The sequence below is a fragment of the Stegostoma tigrinum genome, chromosome 31 (assembly GCF_030684315.1).
Source record: "Stegostoma tigrinum isolate sSteTig4 chromosome 31, sSteTig4.hap1, whole genome shotgun sequence".
In the NCBI taxonomy this organism is placed as follows: Eukaryota; Metazoa; Chordata; class Chondrichthyes; order Orectolobiformes; family Stegostomatidae; genus Stegostoma; species Stegostoma tigrinum.
Window position 1 is genome coordinate 12,427,744 of NC_081384.1, and position 15,936 is coordinate 12,443,679.

Consider the following 15,936-nt stretch of genomic DNA (forward strand, 5'->3'; position numbering starts at 1 on the left):
GGAAATTGCAAATACAACATTAACCTTAGATACATTAATGTATCTAAAATTCCCATTTTTGCTGTTTTACCAACATTTAGAAGAAGTCCTTCTTTGTCCCTTGGGCTAAACACAGCCCAAGTATAATCTTCCTCTGTCTGCTGCAATTAATTCTCTTTCTCTTATTCCAGGGCTTACCGGGTGAGACTGGTTTACCAGGAATTCCAGGACCACGTGGACCAGCAGGGCCCCCGGTCAGTATCACCTGGTATAAGGCTGAAGGAATGTAGATATTGACATGTAGACAGTGTTTTCGCATCTCTGACGTCAGTGCAGAAATTAATAAAATTCTCCAAAATCACTCCTGAATCCCAGTCACAGATTCCAATGCTGCACCATACAAATCAATATGTGTTCACACACACCTCACATACACAAACACACTTCTCACACACACACACACACTGACATGCACGCACCTCACATGTACACATCTCACACACACACCTCACACGCATATACACACACACCCCACTTCACATGCACATACCTCACACATACACACACACACAAATCGCACACACACCTCGCACGGACACACCTCACACACACACATATCTCACACTCACACACACACAAACGTCACACACATACACACCTCTCACACACACACATTCACATGCACATACCATACACACACACACACACACACACACACAAAGCTCACACTCACCCACGTCTCACACACAAACACATCTCATGCACACACACGCACACATACCTCACACACACACAGCTCACACACACACATCTCTCACACACACACATCTCACACTCACTCACACACACACAAACCTCACAAACACACATGTCATGCATACACTCACACACACATACCTTACATGCACACACCTCACACACACATAGAACACACACACACACACACACACACACACAAATACACACACACACACACACACACACACCACTGTTAACTTTATATTAATAATTTTTGTTGTATAGCATTACGCTGATGCATTCACATTTAACCTATTTTTATAGGGGCAAAAAGGAGACAGAGGGGATAAAGGGCCCAAGGTCAGTATCCACATTCATTCTGAAATAGAAACCTTTGAACGTAAAGTTATAAAATGGAAATTGGAACGGTGAACATCAGAAAAAAGCCTCAATAGGTGCTGGTTGTAATAAAATAAATACGAATTACAGACGTTATTCTGTTGCTCCTCCAGCTGTATCTGGCAACTATTGGCCCATTTGTTCCTTGTTATGCTTCTGTAAAGTAGACTGGGATGTTTTACCCTGTCTAAGGTGCTATATCAATGTAATTTGTTGCTGGTAAATTATTTTGAGTTGATGCTGGAGAAGGCACCTCTTGCAATGCAATAATCCCCAGGCCTGGTGGATCCAAATTATTGCCAAGATGAGACAGAGCCACATTCTTACAGGCAGTATTAGCGAACCCCAGACTCAGGGTGGATTTTGGAGCAAACTATCTCTGGACCAGCGCAACACTGGCCCCAGCAAAAAGGGAAATGGTCGCTGGCAAATTGTCACACTCAACCCTGTACTTGTGCTGATTCCTGCTGTCAGTTATCCAGCTCTCGAATGTGTGTTCCCTGTCCAACCCAAAAAGATTTGAGTTTGCTCGCTGAGCTGGAAGGTTAGTTTTCAGACGTTTCGTCACCATTCTCGGTAACGTCATCAGTGAGCCTCTGACGAAGCGCTGGTGTTATGTCCCACTTTCTATTTATTCTAATAGAAAATTCTATTCTAATAAATAGAAAGCGGGACATAACACCAGCGCTTCGTCGGAGGCTCACTGATGATGTTACCTGGAATGGTGACGAAACGCCTGAAAACTAACCTTCCAGCTCAGCGAGCAAACTCATATCCAGAACCTCAACCTGAGCTACAAATCTTCTCAAAACTCACTAGATATCTTTTCTATTTAACATAATAATAAAATGTGAGGCTGGATGAACACAGCAGGCCCAGCAGCATCTCAGGAGCACAAAAGCTGATGTTTCGGGCCTGGACCCTTCATCAGACAGCTTTTCTATTTTTTCTATTTACCATCCCCCTGTAACACTCGACAAAACATTACATGCTCCCCTGTCCCAGTTTACAGCATTGAATCATAGAACCCCTACAGTGTGGAAATGGGCCATTCAGCCCAACAAGTCCACATTGCCCCTCTGAAGAGCATCCCATCTGGATTCATTCCCCTACTCCTGCATTTCCTATGTTGAACCCACCTAACCTAAACATCGCTGGGCACTATAGCATGGCCAATCCCCCTAGCCTGCACATCTTTGGACTATGGGAGGAAACCAGAGCAAACCCGCACAGACACGGGGAGAATGTGCAAACTCCACACAGACAGTTGCCTGAGGGTAGAATCGAACCTGAGTCCCTGGCGCTGTGAGGCTGCAGTGCTAACCACTGAGCCACCATGCCACCCCATGGTTTTGGTTGGGGACCTCAGGTAACCAGGAACAAAAAAACCACAAGCAACACAAACTGGTCTGAATCATCTAGTGTACATCAGAGTGGAGCTCTGGTGCAGTCATGGTGTTTGCTTCCAAGTTTAGTTAATGGCTTTTCCCTCTTGAGGATGGGTTCCCAACGCCAACCTGTGACTGAACCCATATAACACAGAGTATTTGCAGACCATTCACCATCAAGGAATAAATAAGTGAGGATCCATCGAGGCCAACATTTAAACAAAGACAGAAAATGGTGGAAAAACTCTGCAGGTCTGGCAGCATCTGTGCAGCAAGAAATAGAGGTAATATTTTGAATCCGGAATGCCTTTTTGTCACAGCTGAAGGACCATTCTGAAGAAAGATCACTGGACATGAAACATTAACTCTGCTTTCTCTCTGCATAGATGCTGCCAGACCTGCTGAGCTTCTCGCACAATTTGTGTCTTTGTTTCAGATTTCCAACTACAGCCGTGTTTTGATTTTATTTGATGCCAATATTATCCTGCCCATGATATCACACGTTCAGTGTAGGTCAAGGGCAGGGAACTGTATTTCTTCAAAGTTTTTAAAGCAGGGAGTAGGAAGTGGGTGCTAATTGTAGAGTGTCCCTCCCCAGCATGGAGACACTCCCCCCAGCCCAGGAAACGGTATCTCGCTCCTCTTCCTGCCTGTGGGTGGTTTGAAACGTCCAATCCAATCCACCTCCCCTCCACCCATCCTCAGTTGGAAAAAGCCCCTTGCCCAATGCCCCTGATTAACCAGGGCCTTGGGGATCCTACTGCCTCTGTGAGCAGCTGTGGCTGCGCTGCAGGCTGTTAGTTTCCTTCCACTGAGGGGCAGAGCCTCGTTCTGCTCTCACTCCACAGCAGCAATCTGTACATCACAGGGACCTATACACTGCAGCGATCTATACGCTGCAGGGATCTGTGTGTTACTGTGATCTATATGAGGCAGGAATCTTTACACCATAGTGATCTATATGCTGCGGTAATCTATACATTGCAGCGTTCTATATGCTGCAGTGATCTATACATTGCAGTGATCTATGTACCGCAGGGATCTATACACCATAGTGATCTGTATGCTGCAGTGGCCTATACAGTGCAATGATCGATATGCTGCAGCAATCTGAATGCTGTAGGGATTTATATACCACAGTGATCTATATGTTATGGTGATCCACCTACTGTAAAACACTGCAGTGATCTATATACTACAGTGATCCACTTCCTGCAGTAATTTTGAGCCACAGCTATTCATGTAATGTAATTACCTGTATGCTGCAGTGATCAATGAAGTGCCGTGATCTATGCAAAACAGCAATCTTTGCAACGCTGTGATCTATAAACTGGAGAGGTGGTGAGAGGTAACTTTCTATCCACCGTTAGCTTGTTTCTGGATTTTAAAATGCAGTGAATTGTCTGACCTTTCTGTTTGCCAGGGTGAAGAAGGGCAGCGAGGATTGCCAGGGATTAGCCGTCCTGGTACTAAGGTAATGTTGACGGTTCAGAAAGAGAACAGGACGAAATGTTGAAGTGTAATTAGAGAGAAGAGTTAGGGATTGGTCTGTTCAGAATCATTGGGTACTGAGGAGTATAAATATTGGGAACGGTTATATCGATAGCCTTTAGGAGTGATGAGCCTGTTGTTACTGAAAAGTGAGTATGCAAAGGAGAGCAGAGACCGTTCATAAAAACAGAATAACAGACGCTCAGTGCTGCTAAAGTAAATGTAAAAAAACTCATGCTTTATAAAAAATATACTCTCAGCTGATGAGATTGATGGTATTTCTTCTTGTTAAGGAAACTCTTTTTGGTTCAGTTCTTTCACTGGATGACAGGGCCAGTATTTATTGCCTATCCCTAATTGCCCTGGAGAAAATGAGGGTGAGCTGCCTTCTTGGCCCTCAGTTTGTGTAGTGTCAGGTACCAGGGCCAGGGACAGGAATGATAGGCCCTGTTGCTTCTCTTGTTTCCGGGCCCTTTATCACCCTCTTCCCTTTAAACCCCCACAGCTTCACAATGTGCTCTGGATCCTACAGAATACAGCAATGGCCATTCAGCCCATTGGGTCTGCACCAGTTCCTTCCAAGAGAAATCAACCTCTCCCAACTTGTGAACCCTCACCCAACATTTGTCTTTTATTTCAAATTTTTATCCTATTTTGTTTTGAGCACAGCTTTGAATCTGTATTCACCTAAGTATCAGGGAGGAATTGCATTCCAAATCCAAAACATTCTTTGTGTCAACATTTTCTATTATATTCTATCTGGTTTGTTTGTCCACTAACTTATAAAATCAAATCTGGGATATCTGATTGTCAAGCTTTGGCCATTTTAAAGTTACTTTATATTTATTTTAAATCTTCATAATTCAATCACCATCAAACATCCTCCAGCTCTTAAGGACAAAGACCCCAGCTTCTCTATAAACCCTCATGGCAAAAACTGTTCTTGTCCATTTCTACTGAATCTCTTCACATTCCTTTTGGTGTCCAGAATTAGAAACCCATAGTTACACTGAGGTCAAAGTATTTTCGGCAAAACCCCTTCACATTCGGATCAATTGCCTTAATTTATAAAGAGCAGGTTTCAATAGGATGTACTTTACAAACATAGCTTTGTCAGACAATTGCACACAACTTGATCATTCGTATTGTGCATATAGCAACATTTCTTTGGACCTGGTCCTGTGTCAAATTTGTTATCGTAAGGGCTGTTCTTAAGGTTTTCTTGAGAGAGTTACTTTTTGATTTTCAGGTGCTACTTTGTCATTCTCCCTCGCTGAGTTATTAGGTGATGTGGTCATGTAATAACAATCCCTTCTGTTTTTGTTTTCACACACATAATACTTGAAATCAAAGAGAGACAGAATTGGAAGAATTCATCAATATCCTCAATTATCAAACCTCCATCAAAATTTGAGCCACAACTTACAAGGAAAGTATCAATTCATTAGACACCACAATAGTTACAGTGGCACTGGACAATGAGCATAAGTTAGCCGCAAATTTCCTTTCAATATTACTGATAGACACTGGTTTGAGGGATGAGTGTTGTCTGGGACCTTGGTTAGGATTGCAGTGCAGTCCTTTGAAATAGCCCCATAAGATCTTTTACATCTACCTGAGAGAACAGGCAGAACCTTGGCTTGACATCTGATCTGAAGGACAACACTTGCCATAGCACAGCACTCCCTCAGAACCACACCAGAGGCAGTCAGTTTAGATTTGTGATCACATTTCTCAGATATAACTGGAAGGCATGGAGACACAGCCTGCTGCTGGCTGAGCTGCATTTTGGATTTGTACTGTAGGAAATTATTGAAGTCTTTTTTCATGTTAACAGGGTGAAAAAGGTGACATTGGACCTCCAGGCCCAGTACCACTCTGTCAAGATGGTTCGCATTTTCCTTGTGAAGAATACACTATTAGTGGTGAAAAGGTCAGTACTTTCTTTGGGTAACATTTTTCCACAAGGGAATGTTACTTTGACCCTCCCTGCTCTCGAGTTCCCTCACCGCAGTCAAAATGACAACTTGTCAGTTTCCATCGAAGGCCTATCCAAAACTCTCTGTAACCACCAGCTGGGAGAAACACAAACCCTCTCTGTTGTGTCTTCTGTGTGGATCTTTTCCTTATCCTGTCTTAACTACAGTGCTCAGCTTCATCTTACTCCAGAAATGCTGGAGCTGCTGTTTTAGAGGGCATATCAAACAGAGTGGGCAGAAAAATCGCACCTTCAGTGAGAGAGGCCGGAGCTAACTCTGTGATCATATTCTATGTCAATATCTTTGGAGAGCAGTCAATGATGGCAGAGTTTGCTGTGTGTGTGTATGTGTGTGTGTGTGTGTGTGTGTGTGTGTGTGTGTGTGTGTGTGTGTGTGTGTGTTTGTGTGTGTGTGTGTCAGTGTGATTGTGATTGTGTGTGTGTGTGTGTCTGTGTGATTGTGATTTTGTGTGTGTGTCTGTGTGATGGTGATTGTGTGTGTGTGTGCGTGTTTGTGATTGTGTGTGTTTGAGATTGCGTGTGAGAGTATGTGAGTGTGTCTGTGTCTGTGTGATTGTGTGTGTGTGAGATTGTGATTGTGTGTGTGTGTGAGCATGTGTGTGATTGTGATTGTGTGTGTGTGTGTGTGTTTGTGATTGTGTTTGTGTGAGCGTGTGTGTGTGTGTGTTTGTGATTGTGTGTGTGTGTGTGTGTGTGTGTGTGTGTGTGTGTGTGTGTGTATGTGTGGCATTGGGGGGTGGGGGCAGTGTTTGTGTGGATGAGCACTGGAACAGAAAATCCAGCATCTTCAGTCCAGAACCAAGCCAGAAGCTGAACCCTACAGTGAGTATGGAGTGGGGTGGGTTGTCCTGGAGAAAGCAGATAAGGTAACAAAGTCCTTTCAGTGACAAAAGGAATGTGTATGTTCTCCCTGGCCCCACACAAACTGAATCAGTGCCCCAAAATCTAACCTTCAGAAGTCCCTTTAATTCACATCCAGTGGTCCATGTTCTTAGCATTGGTACTTATATATTGAATTGACCGCCTACATAGAACATAGGACCCTACACTATCTATTCAAATGGGCTCTTACCAGTTATAACTGCTCACCAGTTACCAAGTCTACTCCAAAATCACGGCAGGCAGAACATTGGCAGGAGGTGGGCAGTAGGATGCCATGTTTTTGGCCCACTGTGGCTTTGCTGTTGCCCAGTAATTGGTATAACCCCACTTGGCCAGGACAGTGTAATATTGCAGACAGAACCACATTAGCCACAATGTGCTGATTGTTACATTTACATTTGAGGGACATTTTCTTAAAAGATCCTGGTGTCCGCGGGCTGTGGGCATTTCTGGTGTGGTCAGCCTTTGTTGTCCATCTTTAATCGCTCTCGGGACAAACGGTGATGTGCGACCTTGCAGCCTTCGGGATGTTGGAACACCTCCACAGTGTGTTAGGGAATTTTGACCCGGCCACAATAAATGAACAGTAACATAGAGCCAAGTCAGGATGGTCAGTGGCTTGGAGGTGAACTTGCAGCTGGGGATGCTCTTCCCCTCTCAGTGGTAAAGGTCATGAGCTTGGAAGGTACTGTGAAAGGAGCCTTAGTGAGTTATGTAATTGTCTGTTACCTGTGGCACTCACTGTGTATTGGCAGTGGAGAGGGTGAATGATTTTTTAAACCATGGCATCTGCAGGCTGATACAAAAATTCCTAAGTGTATTCCTCTCTTGTGTGTTACTCCTGGGAGTGTGGCTAACATTGAGATTGCACGAGAGTGAACCAAAGACTGTGGAAGAAGTAACTGGAGGAGTGAATCTCTTGGTTTTGTTTTTGCAATGATTGCCAGACAGCAGGAGTCTCTCAATCCATTGGGTTTGTTCAGTTTGTAATGGCTGCTCTTTTTATTTGTCATTAGGGTGAAAAGGGGGATCCAGGTCTTCGAGGTGAACAGGTAATTTTTCTTTTCTTACTCTTTCAGATTTTTCCCATGGGTGTCACCTCAGGAAAGCTTCCTGATCAATCTTCATTTGAGTAGCACCATTGGATTTGCTCAGTTCACTTGAATGGGCAGATATGTCCACGAATGGCACCTCTGACAGTACGGAGCTGCCTCAGCGCTGCACATTGATTAGATTCTGTGTTCAGACTGTGGAGTGGGAGTTGAATTCACAATTTTCTGACACGGGGCGAGTGCTTTCACTGAGCTGAACGACACTTGGCAGCACATGTCAATGAAATGTATCAGTTGCTGCCACATGTGAAAACATTTAACTCTCTGACTGATAAATCAAAATCTCCTCTTTCTATCTCTCAACTTTAGGGTTTCCCTGGACTGGCTGGTCCTCCAGGACTTCCAGGCTCTATTGGACTACCGGGGCCCATGGTCAGTATAAAGTTCTCCAGATATTCATTTTAACTGATTCATGGCTTTATCTTCTAAACTGCTGAGCTCCCATCCAGCCACCTGAATAGCTGGTGCACCAAAAAATATTCCTTCAGGTCGTGTTTCTTTCTTTCCAGCACTCCATCAGAAGTATAAGCCTTGTATTTTGAACAATTTGTCAGCCTGGCCTGAAAAGCATTTTGTATAGTATTTTTCACAGCCACCAGATGTCTCAAATTGCTTTACAGGCAGTTAAGTATTCTTGAAGGGTAGTTACTGTTGTAACATGGGAAATGCAGCAGCCAATTCGCACACAGGAAGCTCCCACAAACAGCAATGTGGTGGTATTTATTTAACCACATTTCATAAACTCAATTGATTATGGGATAATATTAGCCAGGACACTGGGGAGAAATCCCTTGCTCTCCTAATGAATAGCAAATTCTAATCAAGAAGATGAATAGGATCTTGGTTTAACATCTCATTCAAAAGCGCAGCACTCCTCAATACTGCACTGGGAATGTCAGTGTAGGATTTTTTGCACACAGACACTGGAGTACAACTTGCCGTCAGAACCTTGTGACTCAGAGACCAAAGTAGAGTCAACTACAACTGTCTCTACTGCACAGTGAGTTCACAGCATGAAGACAAAAGCCTAAGTGAGCAGTTTTGGCCTGATTCATGACATGTTACTGATCTGGAGATCTAGGCTAATGTTCTGGGGATATTGGTTCAAATGCCATCACCACTTCTGCAGTTCATGAAAATAAAATCTGGAATTGACAGCTATTGTCTATTATCATTGATATAATTTACTCAAACGCATGGGGAGGCAATGGCCTAGTGGTATTATCACCAGCCTGTTGGTCCAGAGACTCACATAATGTTTTCCGGATAGTAGGGACTGCAGATGCTGGAGAATCTGAGATAACATGGTGTAGAACTGGATGAACACAGCAGGCCAAGCAGCATCAGAGGAGCAGGAAGGCTGATGCTTCAGGCCTGGACCCTTCTTCAGAAAATGATTTTCTGAAGAAGGGTCTAGGCCTAAAACGTCAGCGTTCCTGCTCCTCTGATGCTGCTGGACCTGCTGTGTTTATCCAGCTCTACACCTTGTTAACTTTTTTGGGACCCAGGTTCGAATCCCGCCGCGGCAAATGGTGGAATTTGAATTCAATAAGTATCTGGAATTAAGAATCTAATGATGATTGTGAATTGATTGTCGGAAAAACCCATCTGATTCACAAATGTCCTTTAGGGAAGGAAGCTGCCATCCTTACCTGGCCTGGCCTATGTGTGATTCCAGACCCATAGCAATGTGATTGACTCTTAACGACCCTCTGGGCAATTAGGGATGGGCAGTAAATGCTGCCTAGCCAGCGATACGCTCATCCTGTGAATGAATAAAGAGAAAAAATGCCTTGGAGAAGGAAATTGACTCTCCTTCCCTGGCCTGGCCTACATGTGATTTCTGATGTGTTGACTATTAACTCTGAAATGGCTGAGCAAAGTATTTTGTTTATGGGTGATTAGGAACACTCAATAAAATGCCAGCTTTGTCATTCACACCGACTTCCCATCAAAGAATAAATTCTAAAGATATTCTTCCATTTCTTAAATGAAGTAAATGTGTTTCTTTTTTCTGTTCTTTTCATGATCCATATAACAGGGTGTATGTGATCAGAAATGTGTCTGCATGCCAGGACCCCAGGGTCCCCCAGGACCCCCTGGACCAGCCAGCTCCCAATTGTTTGACATTTCTTCCAGTCAGGTAAATGACCGCTGACATTTCTTCCAGCTCAGGAATCAGGATTCTGTGATGGTCCAGGCTCTGTTCGAAGCCAGTTGTATTGATAGGATAAAAGCTTACTTTTCTCTTTGTAAATATTTACATCAAATAAATTTAAGTTGGAAGTTTAAGTAAATGCATTTCTGGGGAAGACGATCATGAAGTCGCTGGGATAGTAATCCAGAGGCCTCAGCTAATGATCTGGGAACAGAGGTTTGAATCCTATCTTGGCAGAAAGTGGAATTTAATTCAGTTCCTATGATCTGGAATTGAAAGCAAGTCACGGTGACAAAATTATGAAACTATCATTGTTTGTTTTAAAAACCCACCTGGCGCACTTTAGGGAAGGAACTCTACCACCCTTAATCGGTCTGGCCTACAGGTGACTCCAGATGATTAATAATGCAGTTTGATTCTGAAGTGACCAAGTAAGCCCCTCAGTTTAAGGGAAAATGGACAACACAGCGACACCTACATTCTGGGAAACAATAGATGAAACTTTTAAACAATGTAGGCAATGGAAGGGTTTGTACAGAGTTGTCTATGATTAGCCAAACTCACTAAGAGTCTGCATGTAAGGAGTGGGAAAACATTGTAATTGTGCACTCAGAAAACGTTCTTGTGAATTCGGGCACAAAGGTGCAGATTTGAGATAAGAGTTGAGTGAGTCTTAAATTGTCTTTCATTTATGGATTTTTTTTAGGGATAATGAAATGGAGAGTGTCAAATTCGGGGCCTTAACCCCCTCCACTTTGGTGTACACATGGAGGAATAAACTTGATTGAAACATGGTCTTTTTTATTCTATAAAAAAGGATCCCTGAAGTATCCTTAACCCTGAGATATTAAAGGATAAATCAGCACTTATTCACTGGCTGCAAAGTTAATTCAACATTAATGTACTCACAGGTCCAACCTGATAGAACAGTAAGCCACCTCTGTAGACAATTTAAATCTATTTGGAAAACGTTAACAGTGTTTTTTTGTTTCTTTTTGGTTTTAACACAGATGCTGGAGAAACTGAGGGGAGAAATTGGCCCACCTGGAAGACCGGTAAGAGAACCAATACCCATGCACTTAACTTCTTCTGTATTCATCTCAAATCCTTAGCTGATAAATTCCTGAAAGAGAGAAACCCCTAGTTTGGTTTACTACCGTGCTGCACAGACAACATAGGATGAAACATAGCATTACATCGGATACACAGGTCTAACCAGTCTCTGCCAATTGTTTTATTCCACTCAAGCTTCTTCCCAACTCCCTCATCAAAGGCTATGCACACAACCCTCTGTTTCCTCCTCCATTGTATTCTTGTTTAGTTTCCCTACAACCACATGTAAAATGTTCACTTCACCCACTCACTGTGATGGTGAGTTTCTCGTCCTTACCGTTCGCTTTCATAAAGAAGTTTGTTTTAGTTTCTTTAATCACAGGAGAGGTTCCAGGGGTTCAGGAAAATAGCCAATGTATCTCCTTTGTTTAAAAAGGGCAATAGGGATTATTTGGGGAATTACAGCCAGGTGAGCCTTACATCAATGATACGGAAATTAGTGCAGAATATTCTTAGGGATACGATTTATTCACATTTGGAAAAATATGGATTTATTAGTGATGGGAAAGGCTTTGTTTGGGAAAGGTCGTGTCTCACAAACTTGTCTGGGGAAGTGACAAAGATGATCGATGAGGGCAGAGCAGTAGATGTTGTCTATATGGACTTTAACAAGACCTTTGACACGGTCCCTCATGACAGGCTGATACAAAAATCATTGGATCTGCAGCGAGCTGGTAAGCTGGACACAGAACTGTCTTAATACAGTAAGTAGCAGTGGAAGGGTATTTTTCAGATTGGAGATCTGTGACCAGTGGCAATCTGCAGGGATCAGGGCCAAGACCCTGTTATTAGCAACATATACAAGTGATTTGGAGGAGAATGTAGGTGGTCTGATTAGTAAGTTTGCAGATGCAAGAAAGGTTGGAGGAGTTGCAGATTGTAAGGAGGATTGCCAGAGGATACAGCAAGATACTGATAGGATAGAGACAGGTGGGAAAATGGCAGATAGAGTTTAATCTAGACAAATGCATTTTGGAAAATCTAAACAGGAGTGAAGAATACAGTTGATGGCAGAATCCTTAGTAGCATCCACACACATAGGGATCTAGGCATACAGGTCCAGAGTTCCCTGAAAGTGGCCAGACGAGTGGACAAAGTGGTCAAAAAGGCATTTGGAATGCTTGCCTTCATTGCTGGGGCATGGAATATAAAAACTGGCAATTCAAGTCGCAGCTGTATAGAACTTTAGTTCGGCCACATTTGGAATATCGCATACAGTTCTGGTCACCACACCACCAGAAGGATGGGGAGGCTTTGGAGAGAGTGCAGGAAAGGTAGACCAGGATGTTGCCTGGTTTGAGGGGACTTAGCCGTGAGGAGAAATTGGACAAACTCAGTTTGTTTTCACTTGAGCATTGACAGATGAAGAAGAACCTGATAGACATTTACAAAATTATGAGAGGTGTGGGGAAAGAATGAATGGTCAGAGCCTTTTTCCCAGGTTAGAAAAGTCGATTATTAGGGGATGTGGGTTTAAGTAAAAGGCGATAAGTCAAAAAGAGGTGTGAGATGCAGTCTTATTACACAGAGGGTGGTAAGTGCCTGGAATGTCCTGCCAGAAGAGGTGGTGGAGGCAGATACAATCACAACTTTTAAGAGGCATCATAACAAATATTTGAATAAGCGATGGAATAGAGGGATGAAACATGTAGAGGCAAAAGAGTTTCAGTTTAGAAAGCCATCAAGTGTCAGCACAGTTTTGGTGGGCCGAAGGGCCTGTTCCTGTGCTGTACTGTTCTTTTTTTAGATTCCCGACAGTGTGGAAACAGGCCCTTCAGCCCAACAAGTTCTTTCATCTAAATTCCCTTGCCTTTAGTTAAGCTACTCTCCGAAAGAGCAAAGCAGTCATGTAATGGTATTGTCACTGGGCCAGAGTCCAGGTTACTATTTTGAGGCCACAGGTTTGAATCTCACCAGGGCAGATGATGAAATTTGAATCCAATTCAAAAATCTGAGATTGGAAAGCTGGCCTAATGGCTCCCATTGTTATAAAAATGCTGTCTGGTTCACTCAAGTGCTCTAAGGAAAGGAATCTGCTGTCCTTAACTGGTTCAGGTCCACAGAAAATGGGATTGACTCTTAATTGTCCTTTGAAATAGCCACGCAGTTGTATAAAACTGTTACAAAGTCTAATGTGAGGAATGGACCCAGACAGTGCGCTCAGCCTTAACATATCCACCAGAAGCAGCAATGGTAAACCTGGCCCTGGAAAGGTCTCCTCACAGATCATCAAGTCATACAGATATACAGCATGGAAAAAGACCTTCTAGTCCAACTCGCCCAGGCCGACCAGATATCCTAAATTAATCTACCCCCTTTTGCCAACATTTGGCCCATATCCCTCTGAACCCTTCCTATTCGTATACCCATCCAGAAGTCTTTTAAATGTTGTAATTGTACCAGCCTCCACCACTTCCTCTGGCAGCTCATTCCATCCATGCACCAACCTCTGTGTGAAAAAGTTGCCCCTCAGGTCCCTTTAAAATCTTTTCCCTCTCGCTGTCAACCTTTGCCCTCTAGTTTTAGACTCTCCCACCCTGGGAAAACACCTTGTCTGTTTACCCTGTTCATGCCCCTCATGATTTTATAAACCTCTATCGGGTCACCCCTGGAACTCCAGGGAAAATAGCCCCAGCCCTTTCAGCCTCTCCCTGTAGCTCAAACCTTCCAAACCAGGCAACATTCTTGTCAGTGTTTTCTGACTTTCAAGTTCATATTTCCTGTAGCAGGTAGAGCAGAATTGCATGTACAGCCGCTGCATGACCTCCCAACTCCTGCACTCAATGCACTGACCAATAAAGTACCAAATGCCTATCCTGTCTACCTGACACTCAACTTTCAAGGAAATAAGAATTGCACTCCAAGGTCTCCTTGTTCAGCAACACTCCCCAGGATCTTCCCATTAAGAAGATTAATGTATAAGTGCATAAGTCCTGCCCTGGTTTGCCTTTCCAAAACGCAGCACCTTACATTTATCTAAATTAAACTCCGTCGGCCACTCCTTGGCCCATTGGTCCACTTGATCAAGATCCAGTTGTACTCTGAGGTAACCTTCTTCGCTGTCCACTACATTGTCAATTTTGGTGTCATCTGCAAACTAACCATACCTCCTAAGTTCACATCCAAATCATTTATACAAATAACAAAAGCAATGGATCCAGCACCGATCCTGGTGGCACATCGCTGATCACAGGCCTCCAGTCTGAAAAGCAACACTCCACCACCACCCTCTGTCTTCTACCTTCAAGCCAGTTCTGTATGCAGATGGCTAGTTCTCCCTGTATTCCACGTGATCCAACCTTGCTCACCAATCTACCATGAGGAACCTTGTCAAACGCCTTGCTGAAGGCCGTGTCCAGAGACGTCTTCCTACTTGATCCCCAGGGCAGTCAGTGCTGACATAGTCATACCTGATTTACGCAATGCACTGTAACACCTCCCCAAGGCTCCCCCGACAGCACCTCCCACACCCACGACCACTCCAATCAGAAAAGACAGCGGCAGCAGCAGACACATGGGATATGTCACCCCATGGTAAGTCCCAAAGCAAGCGCCACATCATCCTAACCTGGAAATATAAGTTCATTCCTTCACAGTTACTGGAACTCCATCCTTAACGGCACTGTGGGCCTGACTGCACCGAATGGGCTGCAGTATTCAAGAAGGCAATTCAACAGCCCTTTCTGAAGGGCAGCTAGGGATGGTCAATACATGCTGACCCAGTCAGTGATGCTCATCCATGGATGAGTTAAAAAAAGGAAGCTTTTTGTTTTATTTATTCTTTCATGAGGTGTGGGCCTCAGACCTGGATTTACCTCTGGCTGTATCGATGGCAGCAATGGAGTTCAGATGGCATCTGGACAGTAGTTTTTCCCTCAGATCGATGCTATCAGTACTGGAGAAGGATCTTCTGTGATCTGCTGTTGCTCACTCGCTGTTGTACCTCAAAACAAAGAGGCCGCGTTAAGATTGGCAGAAACGTCACGGAGTCGGTGGTAGAGAATGGCAAAGCCAATGGGACACAGCAATCTCCTGTGGGAGTACAACTGAATGTCTCTCAGTCAGAATCCTGAACTTAACCGTAAAAATACAACCTCCCTTATCAGGGTCTACTCATCTGGAGGCTTCCTCAATGGGAAAAGCAGTCACCACCATTCCCAAAGGCCTGATTGGTGGGTCATCATCCTGGGATTTTTGGGGGAAGGGCTACGAGATGCCTTGACCGTAGGCTCCTGGCGGCCTGATGGTTATGAGATCAAATAGTGGCTTCATAGAAAAAAGGAGCAGGGGTAAGCTATTCGAGCCTGCTCCACCATCCATTATTGTCATGGCTGATCATCCAACTCAGTCCTCTGTTCCTGCTTTGTCCTTTTAATCCTGAGAACTACATATATCTCCTGCAAACATAGAAGCTGAACAGTGAGGAAGCAGCCCATTTGGCTCATTGAGTCCACAACAATCCTCTGAAAAGCATCCCAATCAGACCCAAAGCCTTACCCTACACTTCCCACTGCTAACCCACTTAGCCTACAATCGCTGGACACTATAGCACATCCCATCCACCTGACCTGCATATTGTTGGTGTGGGGAGGAAACGAGAGCACCCAAAGTGAACTCACTCAGACACAGGGAGATTGTGCCAAATCCACACTGACAGTCACCCCAGGGTGGAATTGA

The 15,936-nt window shown here is 43.9% G+C and overlaps 1 protein-coding gene across 1 annotated transcript in view; it reads left to right on the forward strand.

The window, feature by feature from the left end:
• Positions 1-15,936, forward strand: part of LOC125466151 (collagen alpha-1(XVIII) chain-like) — a 123,209-nt gene that overhangs the window by 59,274 nt on the left and 47,999 nt on the right. Inside the window, exons 10-17 of the mRNA XM_059638786.1 lie at positions 171-233; positions 1,042-1,077; positions 3,928-3,978; positions 5,833-5,928; positions 7,893-7,928; positions 8,298-8,360; positions 10,030-10,131; positions 11,157-11,201. Of these exons, the coding sequence (XP_059494769.1) occupies positions 171-233; positions 1,042-1,077; positions 3,928-3,978; positions 5,833-5,928; positions 7,893-7,928; positions 8,298-8,360; positions 10,030-10,131; positions 11,157-11,201 (492 nt within the window). The remainder of the gene's footprint in view (positions 1-170; positions 234-1,041; positions 1,078-3,927; positions 3,979-5,832; positions 5,929-7,892; positions 7,929-8,297; positions 8,361-10,029; positions 10,132-11,156; positions 11,202-15,936) is intronic.